This window comes from Sarcophilus harrisii, chromosome 1, assembly GCF_902635505.1.
Source record: "Sarcophilus harrisii chromosome 1, mSarHar1.11, whole genome shotgun sequence".
Classification (NCBI taxonomy): Eukaryota; Metazoa; Chordata; class Mammalia; order Dasyuromorphia; family Dasyuridae; genus Sarcophilus; species Sarcophilus harrisii.
In genome coordinates, this window is record NC_045426.1 from 128102017 (window position 1) to 128119494 (window position 17478).

The window sequence follows — 17478 nt, forward strand, 5'->3', positions numbered from 1 at the left end:
AAGAGACTGACAAACTACAGTATATGCAATGGAAAGTGACCAGAATTTTTTGAGGTAGAGTTGTTGAAAATACATTAAGAATGACCAAATCTTTCTATTTTTGTCTTTACAACATCTCTTGCTTCAGTAGAACCCTTCTCTCTACTGACATAGCTACAATTTAGTACAAGTTTAGTTTAGTTTAGTACGATTAGTTCTCATCTAGATTATTGCAACAGACCAATTAGCCTCCATGTTTCAAGTATCTCTTCACTCTAATCTATCCTCTATACACTTACCAAAGTGCTTTTCCTTAAGTGCAGGTCCAGCCATGTGATTTCCCTTTTTAATCAACTCCAGTAGATCCCTATTACCTATAGCATAAAAATATAAATTCTCTTTAGCTTTTAAAGACTTGTACAATCTGACCCCAATCTATATTTATAGGCTCAATGAACATTACTCCCCTTCCCACATTGTACAGCACAGATAGATGATCCTTTTCTGTACCTTACATGTGACACTTCATCTCCCATCTTTGTGCTTTACACTGGAAGTCCCTATGCCTAATATGCAATCCCTCTTCACCTTCCTCATATAGAATCTCTCTTTTCTTAGAGATAGTCTTCTTAAAGCATCTTCATGGAGCTTTTTCCTAATCACTGTAACTACTAGTGCCCTGCCTTTGATTGCCTTGTATTTAATTACTTGATATTTATTTGCATATATTCTTATTATATTTATTCTCACATATGTATTCTCATTTGTTCATTGTAACCTCTTTCTTTAAATGTAAGATATTTTATTTCATTTATTTATATTTCCAGTATCTAACAGACTATTTAGCATATAGAAGATGCTTATTAAACCTTTGTTGATTGATTAAAGAAGAGTTGAATGAATAATTGTGATTGAAAGATGAAGGAAAAGAGAATCTTCTAGGGGAAGAGGAAAAACAAGAGAGACATGATATTGAATTTCCTGTATTTGAAAAACTCATATCGAAATTGGTTTATTTTTTGTTGTTTAATTGGTAAGAGCTTGGACCAATGAGAGAATTTAAAGGGGAACAAGATTTCAAATGTAAAGGTATGAATGAATGAACGAATGAATTAAGGAAGCATCTATTTAAACATTTTACTGCAAGCCAAGTGTTGCTAAGCACAGGAGATACAAATGGATAAGTGGAAACTCACCTTCTAAGATATACTTACCAAGAATTAAAACTGTCTATTAAAAATCATTATGTACAGTATATTGTCTTCCAAAATAGTGGACTACCCTTACCTCCTAATCACCACTTCCTGGCTTCCTACCTGTGGAAGTTTGTTGTTGTTTTTAATTTTCCCCTCCAATTACAGAGATTCTTTTTAAAAATTTGAAATTCCACATTGTCTCTCTTCTCTTCTATTCTTCTCTTTGAGAAATCAAGCAGTTTGATAAAGGGTATATAGGTTCAATCTTGCAAGAAATATTATCATATTAGCCATCTTGCAAAAGAGAACACAGACACTCCCCCTCCCCCACTTTGATCCTTCCAGAAAAAAATAAAGTTTTTTATAAGTATGCTTTGATCTGCATTCAGACCTCTTTCAGTTCTTTCTCTGGAGGTGAATAATATTTTTCATAGAATTGTCTTGGATCAGAATAGCTACTTTGATCAACTGTGGATTGCTTACAGTATTGTTATTACTGTCTACATTGTTCTTGTTCTGCTCATTTTATTTTTCATCAATCCATGTAAAATCTTTACAGGTTTTTCTGAAAGCATTTTGTTTATCTTTTCTTACAGCACAACAGTATTTCATCACAGTAACGTACCACAACATATTCAGCTGTTTCCCAATTCATGATTATCTCCTTATTTTCCAGTTCCTTGCCACCACAAAAAGAGAGGATATAAATATTTTTATTTATATAGGTTCTTTTTCTTTCTTCCTTTTTTAAAATCTCTTTAGGATATAGACTTACTAGGGTTACTGTTAGGTCAAAGAGTATGTCTACTTTTACAATCTTTGGGGCATAATTCAAAATTGTTTTCCAGAATGGTTGAATCTACACACAACTCCACCAACAATGCATTAATGTCAGTGGAAGTTTTCAAGCAGAGATTAACATTCTTTTATTGAGAGAAGAGATAGTGATCAAGTTTTTTACAAGATCTCTTGTCCATAATTTTTCAGAATCTTTGCCCCAGAATCTTTGTTGTTTATTCATTTGCTTTCTTACATTTTTTACCACTTACTTTCACTCAGTTACAAAAATTGTCTGAGAAAAATAGAAAAATTTAAAATGATTGGTGATACCATTGACACACTAGTTCATTTCATGCCGGAATATCTCTTAATAGGACATATTTGGCAAATGGTCAATGCACTAGGGATACAAATAGAGTGAGACAGCCCTCCTCTCAAGGTACTTATATTCTAATGAAGGAAACACTTAAGCATTCAACTGCTAATCAGATGACAAGGCAACCTTCCTTTAGGATGAAGTTGCAAAATGAGATGATAATGCTTCTTCCTTTCTGTCATTTCTACTGTTAAAATAACATACTTTCCTGATGTTGAAGTATTGGATAGATCTAAGGATTTAGGTGACAAGAACTTTCTCTTTTGGGTTTTTGGTAGCACCTTTAGGAATAGTTGCCAAGTTGTATCTATGTAGGAATTGTTTCTCAGAATGATGACTGAGAGTACTGGAGTGGAAGCATTGTGCTTTGAGTCAGTGTGTTGGGCTATCTTTGGTTGAATCTGAAGGAAGATAGTGGTCCCTTGTGTTATGATAGAATTCTTTTGTATGAAATCAGTTGGTCATTAAAAATTTAATAAGGATGTGCTGTGTATAAGATAGTGAATGCAAAAGAAAAAGGACATGATTTTATTTTTAATTATAAACTTGACAAACATAATATACACATACATAAGCTTGATAATAACAGCATTACTTGGGGGGGGGCTTTTCGGTATACAGTTATGATCGAATTGGGAAAGTAAAGTATAAAAAACTGAAAATTGGGTACGAGTAAATTACAAAAGCAGTTGTAAGGACTTTATAAATTCTGTGAATTTCAAGATATTTGAGATCATTGTTCCTAGACTTAATAGATCTCAAAAAATACCAAGATGGAAGTAGGTCTTTTGAACTAGGCTTTGAAGGATTTATAGGTATCCAAATGATATGTTGACTAGATAGAAGAGGAAATTACAAAATTATAAGGTTAAGAAAACACCAGGAGTCTTTGACAACAGTAACTTTAGTCCTGGTAGACCAAGATACAGAAGGTCTTATAAAAGAACATTGGTTAACATGATTGGAAAGATAACTTGGGGCCTTTTTATGGAGGGCTTTGTCCTGAACTAAAAAGTTTGGCCTCTGTATAAAAGGATTATTTTAATGCTTGATAAATTGATAACTTTCAGTGTGGTTAATAATGTATAATGTATTATAATATATTCATAATATATTTGAAAGACAAAAAAAAGTATTGTTCCTTTTCTGTAGATCTTTTAGTTTTATGTGTGAATAAAAGCTAGTCTATTAATGGTTATTATTACTAGTTACCATCTATTTTTTCTCAAATTTTACAATCCATTTTTGTATTTTTCTTGTTTTGCAGTGTTTGGGAGATGGGAAGTAATGATAGCTGGCACCTAAGCTAAAGTACTTGTGTAGACAACACCATCCCAAAATTTCAGGATGAATGGGGATATGCCTCATGTTCCCATCACTACTCTTGCGGGGATTGCTAGTCTCACAGACCGTAAGTACTTTATGCTTCATTTTAATCAAAGAATTTTAGGATTGTAAAGAACCTTTTACATCACCTAATCCTATCCCCTCATTTTAGAAAGATCAGCCTGAGATCCACAAGTGAAGAAAAGACAAAGTTTGCCAAACTGATGCAAAAGTCTTAAGAACATAAGGTTAGATCCCCAAATCACCGTATGGTGTGAAAACAAAAGGATATCCCAATTTTGGGGAATTTATTAATAAAGAGTCACAACAATGTCATGATTAGTAGACAAGGAATTCCATACTGAATTAGTTCTTAACAAAATACATGTGCTCTAAACTTGTTATTATTTTCAAAGCACCAAAATTTAAAAAGGGTAATATTAATAATTTTAGTGCCATTAGCAAAAGTAATAAGATTACAGTTTGTCTCACTCTGTATATGAATAACAAAAGCATTTGTTTAAGGTACTGGACCTTTCATTTGTGAACAATTTGGTTGCTGCAGGAGCAGGGAGGGAAATCGTGTACAGAAAATTGATGAAATCACTTGTGAAGCAACAGTCTCTCTGATAAAATATTAAGAACACAAACTATTCTGAGTTCTATATGGAGAATTACTTCACAGATAAGTATACTGAAAGAACCTTTTTGAAGGCAGAATAATGTACCTTAGCACATATAATGTGGTCAAATAAATCCATATTTCATTTAAAAGGCAAATCCTATATGTATATTATAAAGAAGAAATAATAATCTATAATTACAAGACCTGTAAAGGAATAGGAGTTATCTAAAGATTCCAGGGTAGTAATAAGGAAGCCAACTGAAAGTACTTAAAAGAAAGTCAGAGACTTGATACTTAGAAGTAGAAATAGACTAGAAAATGGAAAGCATGGTTAAACTGATAAGTTAAATCAAGAACCAATAAAAATTGATGAATTAACATCAAATTTTTTTAAAAGGAGGCAGAGCAGAAATGAACAAAATTACCGTAAAATATCAAAACAAACACAAGAAATTAGGAAATCGTCAAGAATATTATGCAGAACCACATGTAATAAAACATCAGAAAAGCTTAAATAAAATAGTTTATTTATTTATTTTTTTTAATTAAAGCTTTTTATTTACAAAACATGTGTGGATAATTTTTCAACATGGAAACAGAAAACCTTATGTTCCAAATTTTTCCCTCCTTCCTTTCACTCATTCCCTTAGATGGCAGGTAGTCCAATACATGTTAAATATGTTAAAAAATGAATGTTAAATCCAATATGTGTATACATATTTATACAGTTATCTTGCTGCACAAGAAAAATCGGTTCTAGAAAGAAGAAAATCATAGAAAGAAAACAAGATGCAAGCAATTAGCAACAGAAAGCGTGAAAAATGCTATGGTGTGATCCACACTCAGTTCCTACAAGCGTCTCTCTGAGTGTATATTGCTTTCTTCATCACTGAATAATTGGAACTGGTTTGAATCATCTCATTGTTGAAGAAAACCACGTATAAGTTAATATTTTCAAAAAAACAAACAAAACAGTAAAAAATGTGTTCCTTAAAAAACAAAAATCTCAGAGGAAGAAATAAAGCCAGTTAGCTACTAACCCACCTCGCCACTCAAAAAAATTCATCCACATGAATTCAATGGAAGATTTTTTAAAATCTGCCAAGAAAAAATAATCATTTTAACATGTATTAGTTAAAATATAGAGAGATAGAATACTGCCCAAATAGGCAAATAATAAAAAAATTATAGAATATCTTTCAATCAGTGATTTTTATCATTGTAGAGAACTTTTGATAAGGAACTTCCTTTGCTAATATAAATTAGTAGCACCTCTACAATTTATAGTTGTTAAAAATGTACATGGGTATTTGAGAAGTTGTGGCTTGCCCTCGATGCAGAGCCGATATTTGTAAGGCGCAAGACTTAAATCCAGGACCAAGCTCTCTACCTACAAAGTCTCTTTTCCTTAATAATATGGATGTAAGAATATGGAATTAGTTTATTTAATATAAATGAAAAGATACTACTTTAATTTACAAAATATAGCAGTGTATTTTAAAAATTAAAAATTCTGACTATAATCAGAAGGCCTTAGACTGAATATGATCTTTGCTATTAATTACCTCTTTTAATGTGGGTTAGTCACTTAAGGTGACTATCCAGGTACCTTTAACCATATATGTAATATGAAGGGGCTGTTCTAGCAGTCTTCTAGCTCTAACTCCTATGACCTATCTTCATTCTGATTAACATCTTCATACAATAAAAAGTTCATGTGAAGGAAAGATTAAATTTATCCTCCTTGACTACAAAGAATAGTACTAGGATCATTGGGTTAAAATTAAACTAGGTTTCACATCAGTAAAAGGAAAAAAAAATATTGACCATTATTGCTGTTTAGAAATTGAAGTAGCTGCTTTGGACTCATTGAAATTCTTCCAATGGAGGATATGCAAGTTGATCACTGATGAGGGATATTATAAAGATGATAAACATTCAGGTAAAGGTTGGAATAAATGATCAATAAAAACCATTCCAACTTTTAAGATACTGTGTTACGCACAGAGTAATGAGATTATGTTGGTACAGAAGGATATAGGTTTGAGAGAACCTATGATTTCATTAATAATGAGACTTCCCTGTAAGTAAACTACTTCTGCTAAGGGAGATCATCATCTCATCTGCACCATATTGTCTTCCCTAAAGCACTGAAAGGTTAAGTAATTTGTCAAGGATGACATGCCTAATTAATATATGTTAGAGGTAAGTCTTGAAACCTCATATAATATGGAAGTAAAACATATTTGCCTAATACTACCTACTCAAAAATATGCAACATATTTAAAACCTTCATTTAAGTTTTGCTGGCCCCAACTGACTTTTCCAGCATATATATTCTTCCTTCTAGATATATTGCTGGAACCTATGTCAAATTAACATTTCAAGGCAATTTCCATTAATTTCCTTTAACCTGTGAGCTCCTTGAACAGGGTTTGTGTTTGGATTTTGTTTTTGTTTCGTTTTGTTTTAGAGAAATGATTTTTTTTTGTGTGTGTGTACCCAGAGATTAGCAGAGAACTTGATAAATGCTAGTTTCCTGCCTGCCTAAACAAACATTTATTAAAGAAAAGCAAAAACCATAACTTCAAGGAGGTCACAATCTTAATTGGCGAGACAACATGTAAACAATTATATTATGCAAGATATATACAGGATAAATTAGAGATAGTTCTTAGGGGAAGGGCATACTATTAAGGAAGACTGGAAAAGGTTTCTTCAAGAAAGTAGGATTTCAATTGAGACAGTAAGCCAGGAGGCAAACCATAAGAGAGAAAAACATGAGCACGTGGGATAGCTATTGAAAACACTCGTTCAAATTTAAGTTCCATATCTTGTGTCCATACTTTTGAAAGAGATATTCCCACTGTCTATAATTCACTTTCTCTTTACTCTGTTTACTTAATAAAATCCCCAAATTCCATAGGCTTTTCCTGATTCCTCAGTAATATTTTCTCTCTCTTGAAGTTATTTTGAATCTTATTTATAAACTTTGTATTTAGTAGAGTTTATTTCTCCCTCTGAATGCTATTAGAGTTTAAATTCCTTGAGGCCAGAGATAGTTTGATTTCTTTTGACCTTTATAGCTTCTGAATTTATCATTTGTGTATAACAGGTTGTAGATATATAAAAGTCATTGATATAAAGATACAAAATTCATCATAGATGTAATGAAAGTCCAATCCCCTTGTTTTAAGAGACATTTACTTGAATTTTGTTTGTTGAATTCAATTGAATTAATCATTCCAAAGCAGTATTATGCCAGATTTTTAAGACTTGTTTAACATCAAAACAACTATCATATAATGCAACATTCATCTTTAGTGGTGTTCTAATTCATGTAGGGAACTCCCAGTGATAGGGATAAAGAAATATTTTGCAGCCTTATTGTATTTCAAGAGTCTTCTGAGGCACTAAAAACATATAGATTGTTAATCAGGTTAGCTTTCTTTCTACTATAACACAATACCAATAAATGTAGGAAAGGCCTTTAATAACGTATAACATCCATTCCTGGTAATACACTAAAATAATTGGAAATGAGTTGTTGTTGTTGTTGCTGCTGCTGCTGCTGCTGTTGTTGTTGCTGAGGCAATTGGAGTTAAGTGACTTACCCAGGGTCACACAGCCAAGAACTGTTAAGTGTCTGAGGTCAAATTTGAACACAGGTCTTCCTGACTTAAGGGCTGATGCTGTATCCACTACACAAACTAGCTGCCTCAGAGAGATATTTTTTTCTTAAATAAAATTAAAAGTACTACCTGAAGTCAGAAGCCAACAATTATATATTTAACGTGGAAATAGAAACACCCTTACCAAATAAAATATACAAATCAAAGTTAAACATTTTAGGTACTTTTGATTTTGTTAACCAGTAGCTTAAATTTTATTTTTAGTACTGAATTCTTTCCTCTCTTCTGCCTCCATTTTTGGAGAAGACAAGAAAAACAAACCTCCTTACAAATATGTATCATCATGCAAAATAAATTAATAATAAATATATAAATAATATATATAAAATATAATAAATAATAAAATAAACATTGTCCGTCCCCACTCTATCTCCCCCAAAAAAACATTGAAAGAGAAGAAGTTATGCTTCAATCTTTACTTATGAGCCATCATCTTTCTGAAAGTGGATAGAATATTTCATCTTTGAAGCATTTGAAAGTGTGGTTTGTTCATTGTGTTGATTAGTTATTAAGTTGTCTTTACAGTATTGCTGTTATTGTGTAAATTATTCTCCTGACTTTGTCCACTTAATTTTGCAACATTTCATGTAAGTCTTCCCAAGCTGTCAGGTATTTCTTTTGGTTTTGTTGTTGTTTGAAACCATCCCCTTTATCATTTCCTACATCACAATAGCATTCCATCACAATCATAGATTGTAACTTTTTCAGTCATTCCCTAGTTAATGGGCAATTTGCAATTCTTTGCCACCACAGAAAGAGCTGCTGTAAATATTTTTGTACATGTGGATCCTCTTCCCTGATCTTTTTGTGGTATAAAGTAATTCTTTTACTATTTGTTTTAACACATAGTTTTGAAACAGCTAGCAGGTGAACAGAAAAAGACAAAAGTAATAATATTGGAAATGAAAATTGGAATTTTTTAGCAAGTAGCATGTTAAACCTAGAAAATCCACCCACCTACCTAATCAAAACTTAATTGAGGCATTAAATGAGTTCATCAGGATTAAGTGCACAACTTTCTCATACAGATCATTATCATTAGGGATTGCCATAGGGATTAAGAAAATATCACAAAAAAGAAATCCCAATTTACATTAAGGACAAAAACTATAAAATATTTGGGAATTAATATCCACATATGCTTGAGGAACAAGAACAATTGATAGTTACTCAGAATTCACTTGTTGGAACTGTAAATTGCTATGATGAGGTGGGAGATATAAAAGATCTGTTATTTCTCTTCAAAAAGTAACTCTATCCATTGGCTTATTATTTCCCTTATTCGGTATATTCTGAGTGTGCCAAAAACTATATGTTAAAGGATATTTGTAGCAGAATTTAACAACTTGAATGTCCAATAACTAAATAGTTTGGATTTTTTTTTTAAGTGTGGTACATTGATAATATTGGAGAATCATAATGCAATTAAGATTGATACTTATGAAGGACTTAAAACTTAAGATTGGATAGTTTATAAAATAAGTGGAAGAAAAAATTGAACCAGAGAAATGGGACTTATTCTAAAACTATATAAAATTGAAAACAAATATAAAGGGGTACAGAAAAAGCAGTTGGAAATTCAGAGAGTAAATGAAATGTCCTTGTGGAATTTTTGTGTTGAATTTCATTTATGTGAAGGTACATAGTTAAAAAGCAAGTTTGAAAAGCTTTTATTGGTGTTTTTACTAATGTGGTCAATTTGTCAAATACTCAAATTACTCTATGATATTATTAGTGTGGGTGTTCGCTTCAACTATACAAATCCCAGTCTGTCTGCATGTGAGTCTTATTTATATTCTTTCTCAGATTGGACACAGCTTCACCTTGCGTGCTAGGGGTTTTCCTCAATTTTTTTTTTTTAAATAACAATGCAAAAATACTAGTGGAGCATTTTGTCTCACACTTTAGCCACATGACTGATTTATCTTTTCACTCAAATGTCTTTGATGGCATCTTGTACCTTGCTTCTCTTCATTAATTCTTTCTTAGTATTTTACTATCCTCTCCCAGTCTCATCCTTGGGCAATTTTCAATTTAAATTCTTGGGAATCTATAATGTAATCATTTTCCAAAAGAAATTGTCTAATTCCCTTTAAAAAAAAAAAAAGTATGTAGTATTTTTTCTATTGGATAAATTTCTGATATATTTTTTTAAATCCCAAATAGTCTTGAATCAGTTGCCTCTTCCATCTCCGTTACCTGCTACAACTACAAAGAGCCTTCTGTTTAATGGACGAATAGCAGAAGAGGTAAACTGTCTTTTGGCCTGTAGGGATGAAAATTTGGTTTCACAGCTTGTTCACACCCTCAACCAGGTGTCAACAGATCACATGTAAGTATTACCTATCTTTGTATCTAAAAGTAAAGTTCAGATTTTCTTTTTTACTTATATTAACTTTATATTAACTTATATTGACTTTTTATTTTTCTTTGAATTTTCAGTCCTTAAAATAGTCTTTGTTGTTGTTTTTTAATTAAGTAAGCAACAAAGTTGATGACCACAATGCAATAAGAAGAGAATGAAGTTGAATTGGGTCAAATTATTTTAATAGTTTTTTATGCCATTTCATTTTTACATTTCTCTTTTGATCAGTCTTAACTCCTCTCTTGAGTTCTTTCATTTATAGTGAAAATTAGGTGCTTAGCATCCTAATGGAATATTTGTGCTGTATTATTTAGCTTTGAAGGGATAGGGGTAAAGGGTAAAGGAAATTGTTTCCATGTTTAAAATTAAATGGATAAAATACCAGAAGGAACTCAACAAGCTAGTTCTATGAACATTCCATGAACATTTACACAAAATGAGGCAATTACATGAAGATCATGAATTTGGAGTTGTATAGTTATTGAAGGTCATTTAATCTCACTTTTTCATTATATGGACGAAGAAACAAGAATCCTTGGCAGATAAAAGTCACACAAGTGGTAAGCAGCAGAGCTGGGAATTGAAGCCAAATCTTTAGATGGCAAATGCAGTGGAGTTTTTATTGTGATACATAGGACACTTTGAACAGATTTTACAGACTGACTTAAAAAATCATAACTCTAAAATATGTTAATTTTAATATAATTCATTTCGAGGGCCTTTCATATTCTCAGAATTTGATACAAACCAAATTGTTATGTACAGGTGGTCCTGCTTTTAGGTAAAAAAATCATTCCTGGAAAAAACATCATAATGTAGATTACTCTCTTTTTTCCCCCCTAAGGCAGTTGGGAAAGTTAAGTATCTAAGGTCAGATTTGGACTGGGGTCCTCCTGACTTCAGGGCTGGTGCTCTATCTACTGTGCCACCTAGCTTCCCTGAGGTGGATCACTCTTAGGGCTAAATACTGCCTATGTGATTATTGTTTTTGTGGAAATTAGAAACTCTGAAATGTATTGATTGAGGCAGTGAATCCACTGATTCAGTACTGCTGAAGTAGTCCCCTTTTGTAACCACCTAAACATCTTTCTGCCTCCTCTCTACAACTAAATATCAGATCTGTCTCGTTTGCCTACTAAATAAAATCTATTTTATTATTTTAGAATTATCCTGTAATCTAGCATTATTCATATATGTATATAAATGTATATGCATTATCCTCCTAGCCTTCAGAACCCTTCACATTCTGACTTATGCAGTCCACTTGTCCAGCTTTATCTAACATATCTCCCTTCATTTGCTCTATTTCTATCTTTGATTCTGTGCTGTTGCTCATAGACTGTACCCTGCCCTAATTCTACCTTCAAGGCCTAATTTCGGTGCTCTCCTGCTTTGATGTCTTTTCTAATGCTCTCAGTTAAAAATGGTTACTTCAATTTTCTTATGTCACTTTTGGACCTTTACTTTGTATTTCCAATGAAAGCATTGTGGATCTAGAGCTGGGATAATCTAATAATCTAATCTGATCCTTTTGATTTATGGTTCAGAAAACTGAGACATAGAAAGTAACTTTCCCAAGAGTTTATTAAGGACTTGCTGTGGGCTAGACCTCTTATCTAAACTCTGTGAATATTCATATGAGCACAAAGAAAATTAGTCCCTTCCCTCAAGAAGTTTAGTGGGAAAGGACAACTCAGAAAAGGAAACTGAAAAGACATTTGGACCATGGTGAATAATGTCCAAAGAATCAAGAGAGGATTCTAGAGAGGAGCAAAGGCTGACCTAGACAGTTTAATAGTGGAGTATCAGTGAGGAAGAGACCTTGAGACATGTTGTGGGAAGACTGCTGTGGCAGGTTGAAAAATATCCACTTGTCAGCAATAGAACCCAGAAAAGGAGAGAGACACATAGAATAGATGGGGCAGTTGTTATTTAAACTCTATTCCTGTGAGTAGAATCTAGCCCTTTCTACTGCTTTCACACTACCTTGAATTCTAATTTTTTAAGCTCTTGTTTATTTTTTTCTTCTCTTCCCTCTTCCTAGACCCCAGGTCCTTCAGTGGTTATTTCCTTGAAGATAATGGTTTTCTTTGTAACTAGCACAGTCCCTTGCACATTAAGAACTGTTTTTTTTTTCTTGCCTTGAATTTAGGCGTTTTGCTAACTTTACTATTTGTTTTGATGCATTTAGTTGATGTTAGAACATTCTTGAAAAAGTTTTTCACTTTATTGTGATGGCAATTTAATTTACTGTCTCTAAGAGCTAAAAGGCAGTGACTTCCTAGATAAGTTTATACCAGGCAATATGATGTAAATAGAACATTGATATTAAAAAGAAGAAAAAGGAAAAAATAGCTTAATAGATTTGTGAATTATAATTTAGTTCTTTCAGATTTATTTATAGTGGGTACTGTGCTTAATCATTTGCTATCTGGATTCTCTTTGTTGACTTTTAATTTGGTATATGGGCACAGGATAGAGAAATTGAGTGGCTTCTGTGTTCTCTGTGAAGTCTTGACACTGTCATTCCATTATTTTGTTGGAAATTATTTTCATAAGCATCAGAGGCTATTATATATGGCTATATAATACTCTCTCTATATACATATATCTATATGCAATATTTATTATTTTGTGGCACATTATAGTATTTTTAAAATTCCATAATTATTTCTATTCTTTTATACATGGGAAACTGTAGCTTAAAGAGCTTCAGTGACCTATAGTGTCAATAAGGATACCAAATTGTAGAACCAGGACAATAAAGCCAGTTTTTCTGACTGATATTTTTTCCATTCTATCACGGTATCATCTAGGTGATGTTAACAAATAGAACTCTGCTCTTACAGTGAGGAAGATATGAGTTCAAATCCTATCTCAGTCACTTAATAGCTAAGTAACTCTGGACAAAGTACTTAATGTCTTTCCACTTCAGTTTCCTCATCTGTAAAATGGCACTTACCTCACAGGTATATTAGCCAATATATATAAAATATAATTATTATGTAAGGTACTTGGCTAATAAATATTAGCTACAATCATTATCACTCTCATTGAAATCTAAGGAATAAAAAGTGCAATACAGAACCAAAGAATAATTTTTGAATTGCTTTCTTTTCTCTATCTTTCATCAGGTTAATAATTGAGAGCTGGCCTCAGTTTATCTTCTGCTTTGTATTTTTTCAAATGCAAAGTTCTCTAGATCATATAACTCCAAAAAATAATACACTTCCTGGAACACATTTCATCCTTAGCAAATCATTTTGTATTCTTGGCTAGAGTAATGGAATTTTTATAACTTAGGACATTTTTATATTACATTATATTTATATTACATTATGTGATTATTTAACTTCTATTCATTTCTTTAATAGAGAGTTGAAAGATAATCTTGGTAGTGATGATCCAGAAGGAGACATACCAGTCTTGCTGCAGTCTGTCCTGGCAAGGAATCCTAATGTTTTCAGGGAGAAAAGCATGCAGAACAGATACGTACAGAGTGGTAAGAATATTTTTCTATTAATTACATTTTGAAATATATTTTTCTTCATAGTTCAAACACTAGAGTATAAATTAATTTTACTAAGTTTATGTCTCTTTCTTAATAAGATGGCATATAATATTTATCTAATTGTACTGTAGTAATAATACCTTGAATATGGGTATTTGGTATTTAGTATTGTAATACCCTGAATATTGTAGTATACCCTGTAATAATAATACCCTGAATATGGACCATATACATAACAGTGACTGCATAAATATTACTTGTTAATAACATCCTTGATCAGGTTTGTATGATGCTAAGAGGCCATGGAAGTCAAATGAAACTAAGAGAATATCGTTGGATTTTTTAATTCTTTTAAGAATTTTGTAATTTGAGACCTATAGAGTTTAGGATTTCATTCACCCTTTTCATCCTGAGTTCCTATTCTAGAAGTTCCGTTTTGGTTTTGCCTAGTTCCTTAATGCATCCACTCCATATAAAATAATGATTAAATTACAAAATCACTTATGTTTGGGGGAGTATACAGATTTGGAAAAGGTATGTAGCTATCATTAAACATGGTAAATGGTTTAAAAGAGTTAAAAGCAGGAGATTAAATTTAGGGACAAATTAGAGCGAGAAAAGTGAGCCAAAACAAGTTTTGAAAGGAGATCTTAAGCTCTTTCAAGTCTTTAATAGATTAGTTTCACTTTGGACCTTAAAGTTACCAGATAATTGACTTTTGCTTCATTCCATGTGAATAATTGACATTTCGAAATTTAGAAAGCATTTACCTATATTGTCTCATTTTGATTCCCATGAGAATCGTGTGTGTGTGTGTTTTCCTTATAGGTTAAGAAACTGAAATTGAGAGAGGTTAAGCAACTTGTCTAAAGTCACAGCTGGCATATGATGTGATATGTCTTCCTATCTCTAAATCAAGCACTCCTATCTGCTATATCGTCCAGCTTCTCTGTAACAAAATATTTGTGTAACAGTTGAAAGAACTTATTATATTATATTATATAGTCTACAGAACATAAATTATATAGTCCACAGAATAGAAGTCAAGATTAGGGAGGCATTTAATAACTTTTCAGATATCTATTATATGAAAGAGGGAATATGCATATTTTGTGTTGCTCTAGAGAAAACAAGGATAAATATTAAATGGAAGTTGCAGGCAGCATAATTTCTGAGGAAAACTTTCTAGTATTATATATAGTAATCTAGTATTATATACATATATATTTATATATACTACGGTGTATATATAACTATACTATATATTTAGCATTTAATATAGTATTATGTAGTATATAGTATTATACTCCTAAGTGTAAGGAAGGAGCTGGGACAGCTAGATGACATAATGGATAGAGCATAAGCCTTGAGGTCAGGAAGAGGTCCAGCCTCAGACACTTAATTCTTCCTAGCTGTGTGACCCTGGGCAAATCACTTAGTCCCAGTTGTCTCAGCAAAAAAAATAAAGAGCTTTTCATCACTAAAAGTTTTCAGTCAGATACTATAAGACCACCTGTAAAAGATGATACAGAAATAAATTGCTTCATTGGCTCAAAAGTTGGACCAGGTCGTGATGACCGCATATTTTACAGCCGGATTCAGGAATTCGGGTTAAGGGAAAATCTTCAATCTTTATTCTCAGTAGAAGTGAAGAAGGATTGGAGGTGAAGGGGGATTAGTAATGTGAGCAGTTGCAAGCCAGCCAGCAGTCTCTTTCCACTTCTCTCTCCGCCCCCCTGCCTCCACCCACCAAAATCCTCATTTCCTATACAACACATCAGGACTTGCACAAAGAGTGGGTGGGGGCCATTCTTTCTCCAAGCATATATATTAATAGAATATGGTCCAATTACTATTTAGTCTCAGACCTCAGTGCTTCAACTTGAGCTTCAGCCCATTATACCAGGTGATTACTAAGCTTCTTAAATCTATGATTGTGTGAAATGTAGTATTCAAGTTTTTATAAGGTCTTCGGTTGTATTCCTGCAATTATATAATGATTTTATATAAACTCTTACATACTTTATAAACTTTAACATGAAGTTTAAAGTCATTTTTATAAACTGCCTTCTTACACCCATCAAAATGAAAACATTAGCAAAAAAGAAAGACACCATGTTTTGAGTATTTGTAGGGGGGGGGAAATTGTACTTGAGTTTGAATGGTTAAAATGGTATTAACTTTACAAGAAATTAATACAATAATATTTTTTATGTTGCATAGGAATGATGATGTCCCAGTATAAACTTTCTCAAAATTCCATGCACAGTAGTCCTGCATCTTCCAATTATCAACAAACCACTATCTCACATAGCCCTTCCAGGTAATATTGTATAATTATTAAACGTGGCTTTTGTTTTGGACATCTTACATTATGTTTTCTTAGGAAAAAAGTTCTATTTGGAGATAAAATATAGTTGTTTTAGTTCTGTGTTAGTTTTAAAGCTTATTATTTTGATGCATTATACATCTAAATCTCATTGGCAGAAGGTTACTCACCAGACGAATTTTTTTTTAATTATAGCAACTCTTTAGACCATCTACTACAGTGTAGAGAAGAGGTGTCAAAGTTTGGCCTGCAGATAACCAGAAAGCCTTATTTTCTAACTCCCCTTACCTTCAGTGCAAGTGTAACCAGATTAAAATGTAATTGGGAAATTAAAAATAAAAAAGCAAATGAAAATACAGTACAATATAGAAAGTGTTACTTTGAAGTTTTTTCAGTCAGTATATACTTAGCTGTTCTATTTGAATTTAATACCACTTATGAAAGGAATTGCTGTCACTGTTCAGTAGAGTACCTCCAGTCATGAAAGCAGAGATGCTTGAAGTATTAAAGGAAAACTTGTGACTATTTCAGTAAAGAATTATGTATAGAGAAGAACATGATGTGTCCCTATCATTACTCTGATTAGAAGTTTAACTGATGTTATTTTAATAATTAAATTGGGGAAAGGAAAAGAAAGTTTTGATATTTTAAACTGTAAGAAATTGTATACTGTATAAGTATATTTTAGCAAGAATTTACTTTGAGTGGTCACAACTTTTATAATAGATCTCATTACTTTACTTTTAATTTTTAAAATAAAGGGATTCTGAATCTATTAAATGTTGCCTAAATATTTTGTAAGAATCTTAAGCTTCCATAATTCTGTATAGTACAAATGTACTTTGGAGAATTTTGTGAAAATGAAATTTCAAGGAATGAAATAATTAATTGCATCTCCTCATATAATTCTTCATTTGATTTTGGGGTTTTAGCCGATTTGTGCCCCCACAGACAAGCTCTGGGAACAGATATATGGCACAACCAAACAGCCCAGTGCCTAGTCCATATGCCCCACAGAGCCCTGCAGGATACATGCCATACTCACATCCTCCAAGTTACACACCACATCCACAGATGCAGCAAGGTAAGACTGTTGGACATTTTTTTACTGAGGATGTTACGGAGCCTGATTGTGTATATTTCAGATTAACTGCTAGGTTTGATATTCTTGTCTTAAAGATTTTAATAAAATGCTAATAACAAAGACATCTGACTGTTCTTTATGTGAATCAACTTGTAACTCTAATGACTTAAAAAAAAAAAACTTAAGAAAAGCATTTACAGGATTGGAACAAAAAC

The 17478-nt window shown here is 32.3% G+C and overlaps 1 protein-coding gene across 3 annotated transcripts in view; it reads left to right on the top strand.

Moving 5' to 3' along the window:
- NIPBL (NIPBL cohesin loading factor) overlaps positions 1-17478 on the top strand; it is a 250207-nt gene that overhangs the window by 129454 nt on the left and 103275 nt on the right. For all 3 annotated transcript variants that reach the window (XM_031964203.1, XM_031964209.1, XM_031964213.1), the window contains exons 2-6: positions 3599-3742; positions 10141-10306; positions 13714-13841; positions 16074-16173; positions 17112-17263. In XM_031964203.1, coding sequence (XP_031820063.1) covers positions 3679-3742; positions 10141-10306; positions 13714-13841; positions 16074-16173; positions 17112-17263 — 610 coding nt within the window. In that variant the 5' untranslated portion in view covers positions 3599-3678. The remainder of the gene's footprint in view (positions 1-3598; positions 3743-10140; positions 10307-13713; positions 13842-16073; positions 16174-17111; positions 17264-17478) is intronic.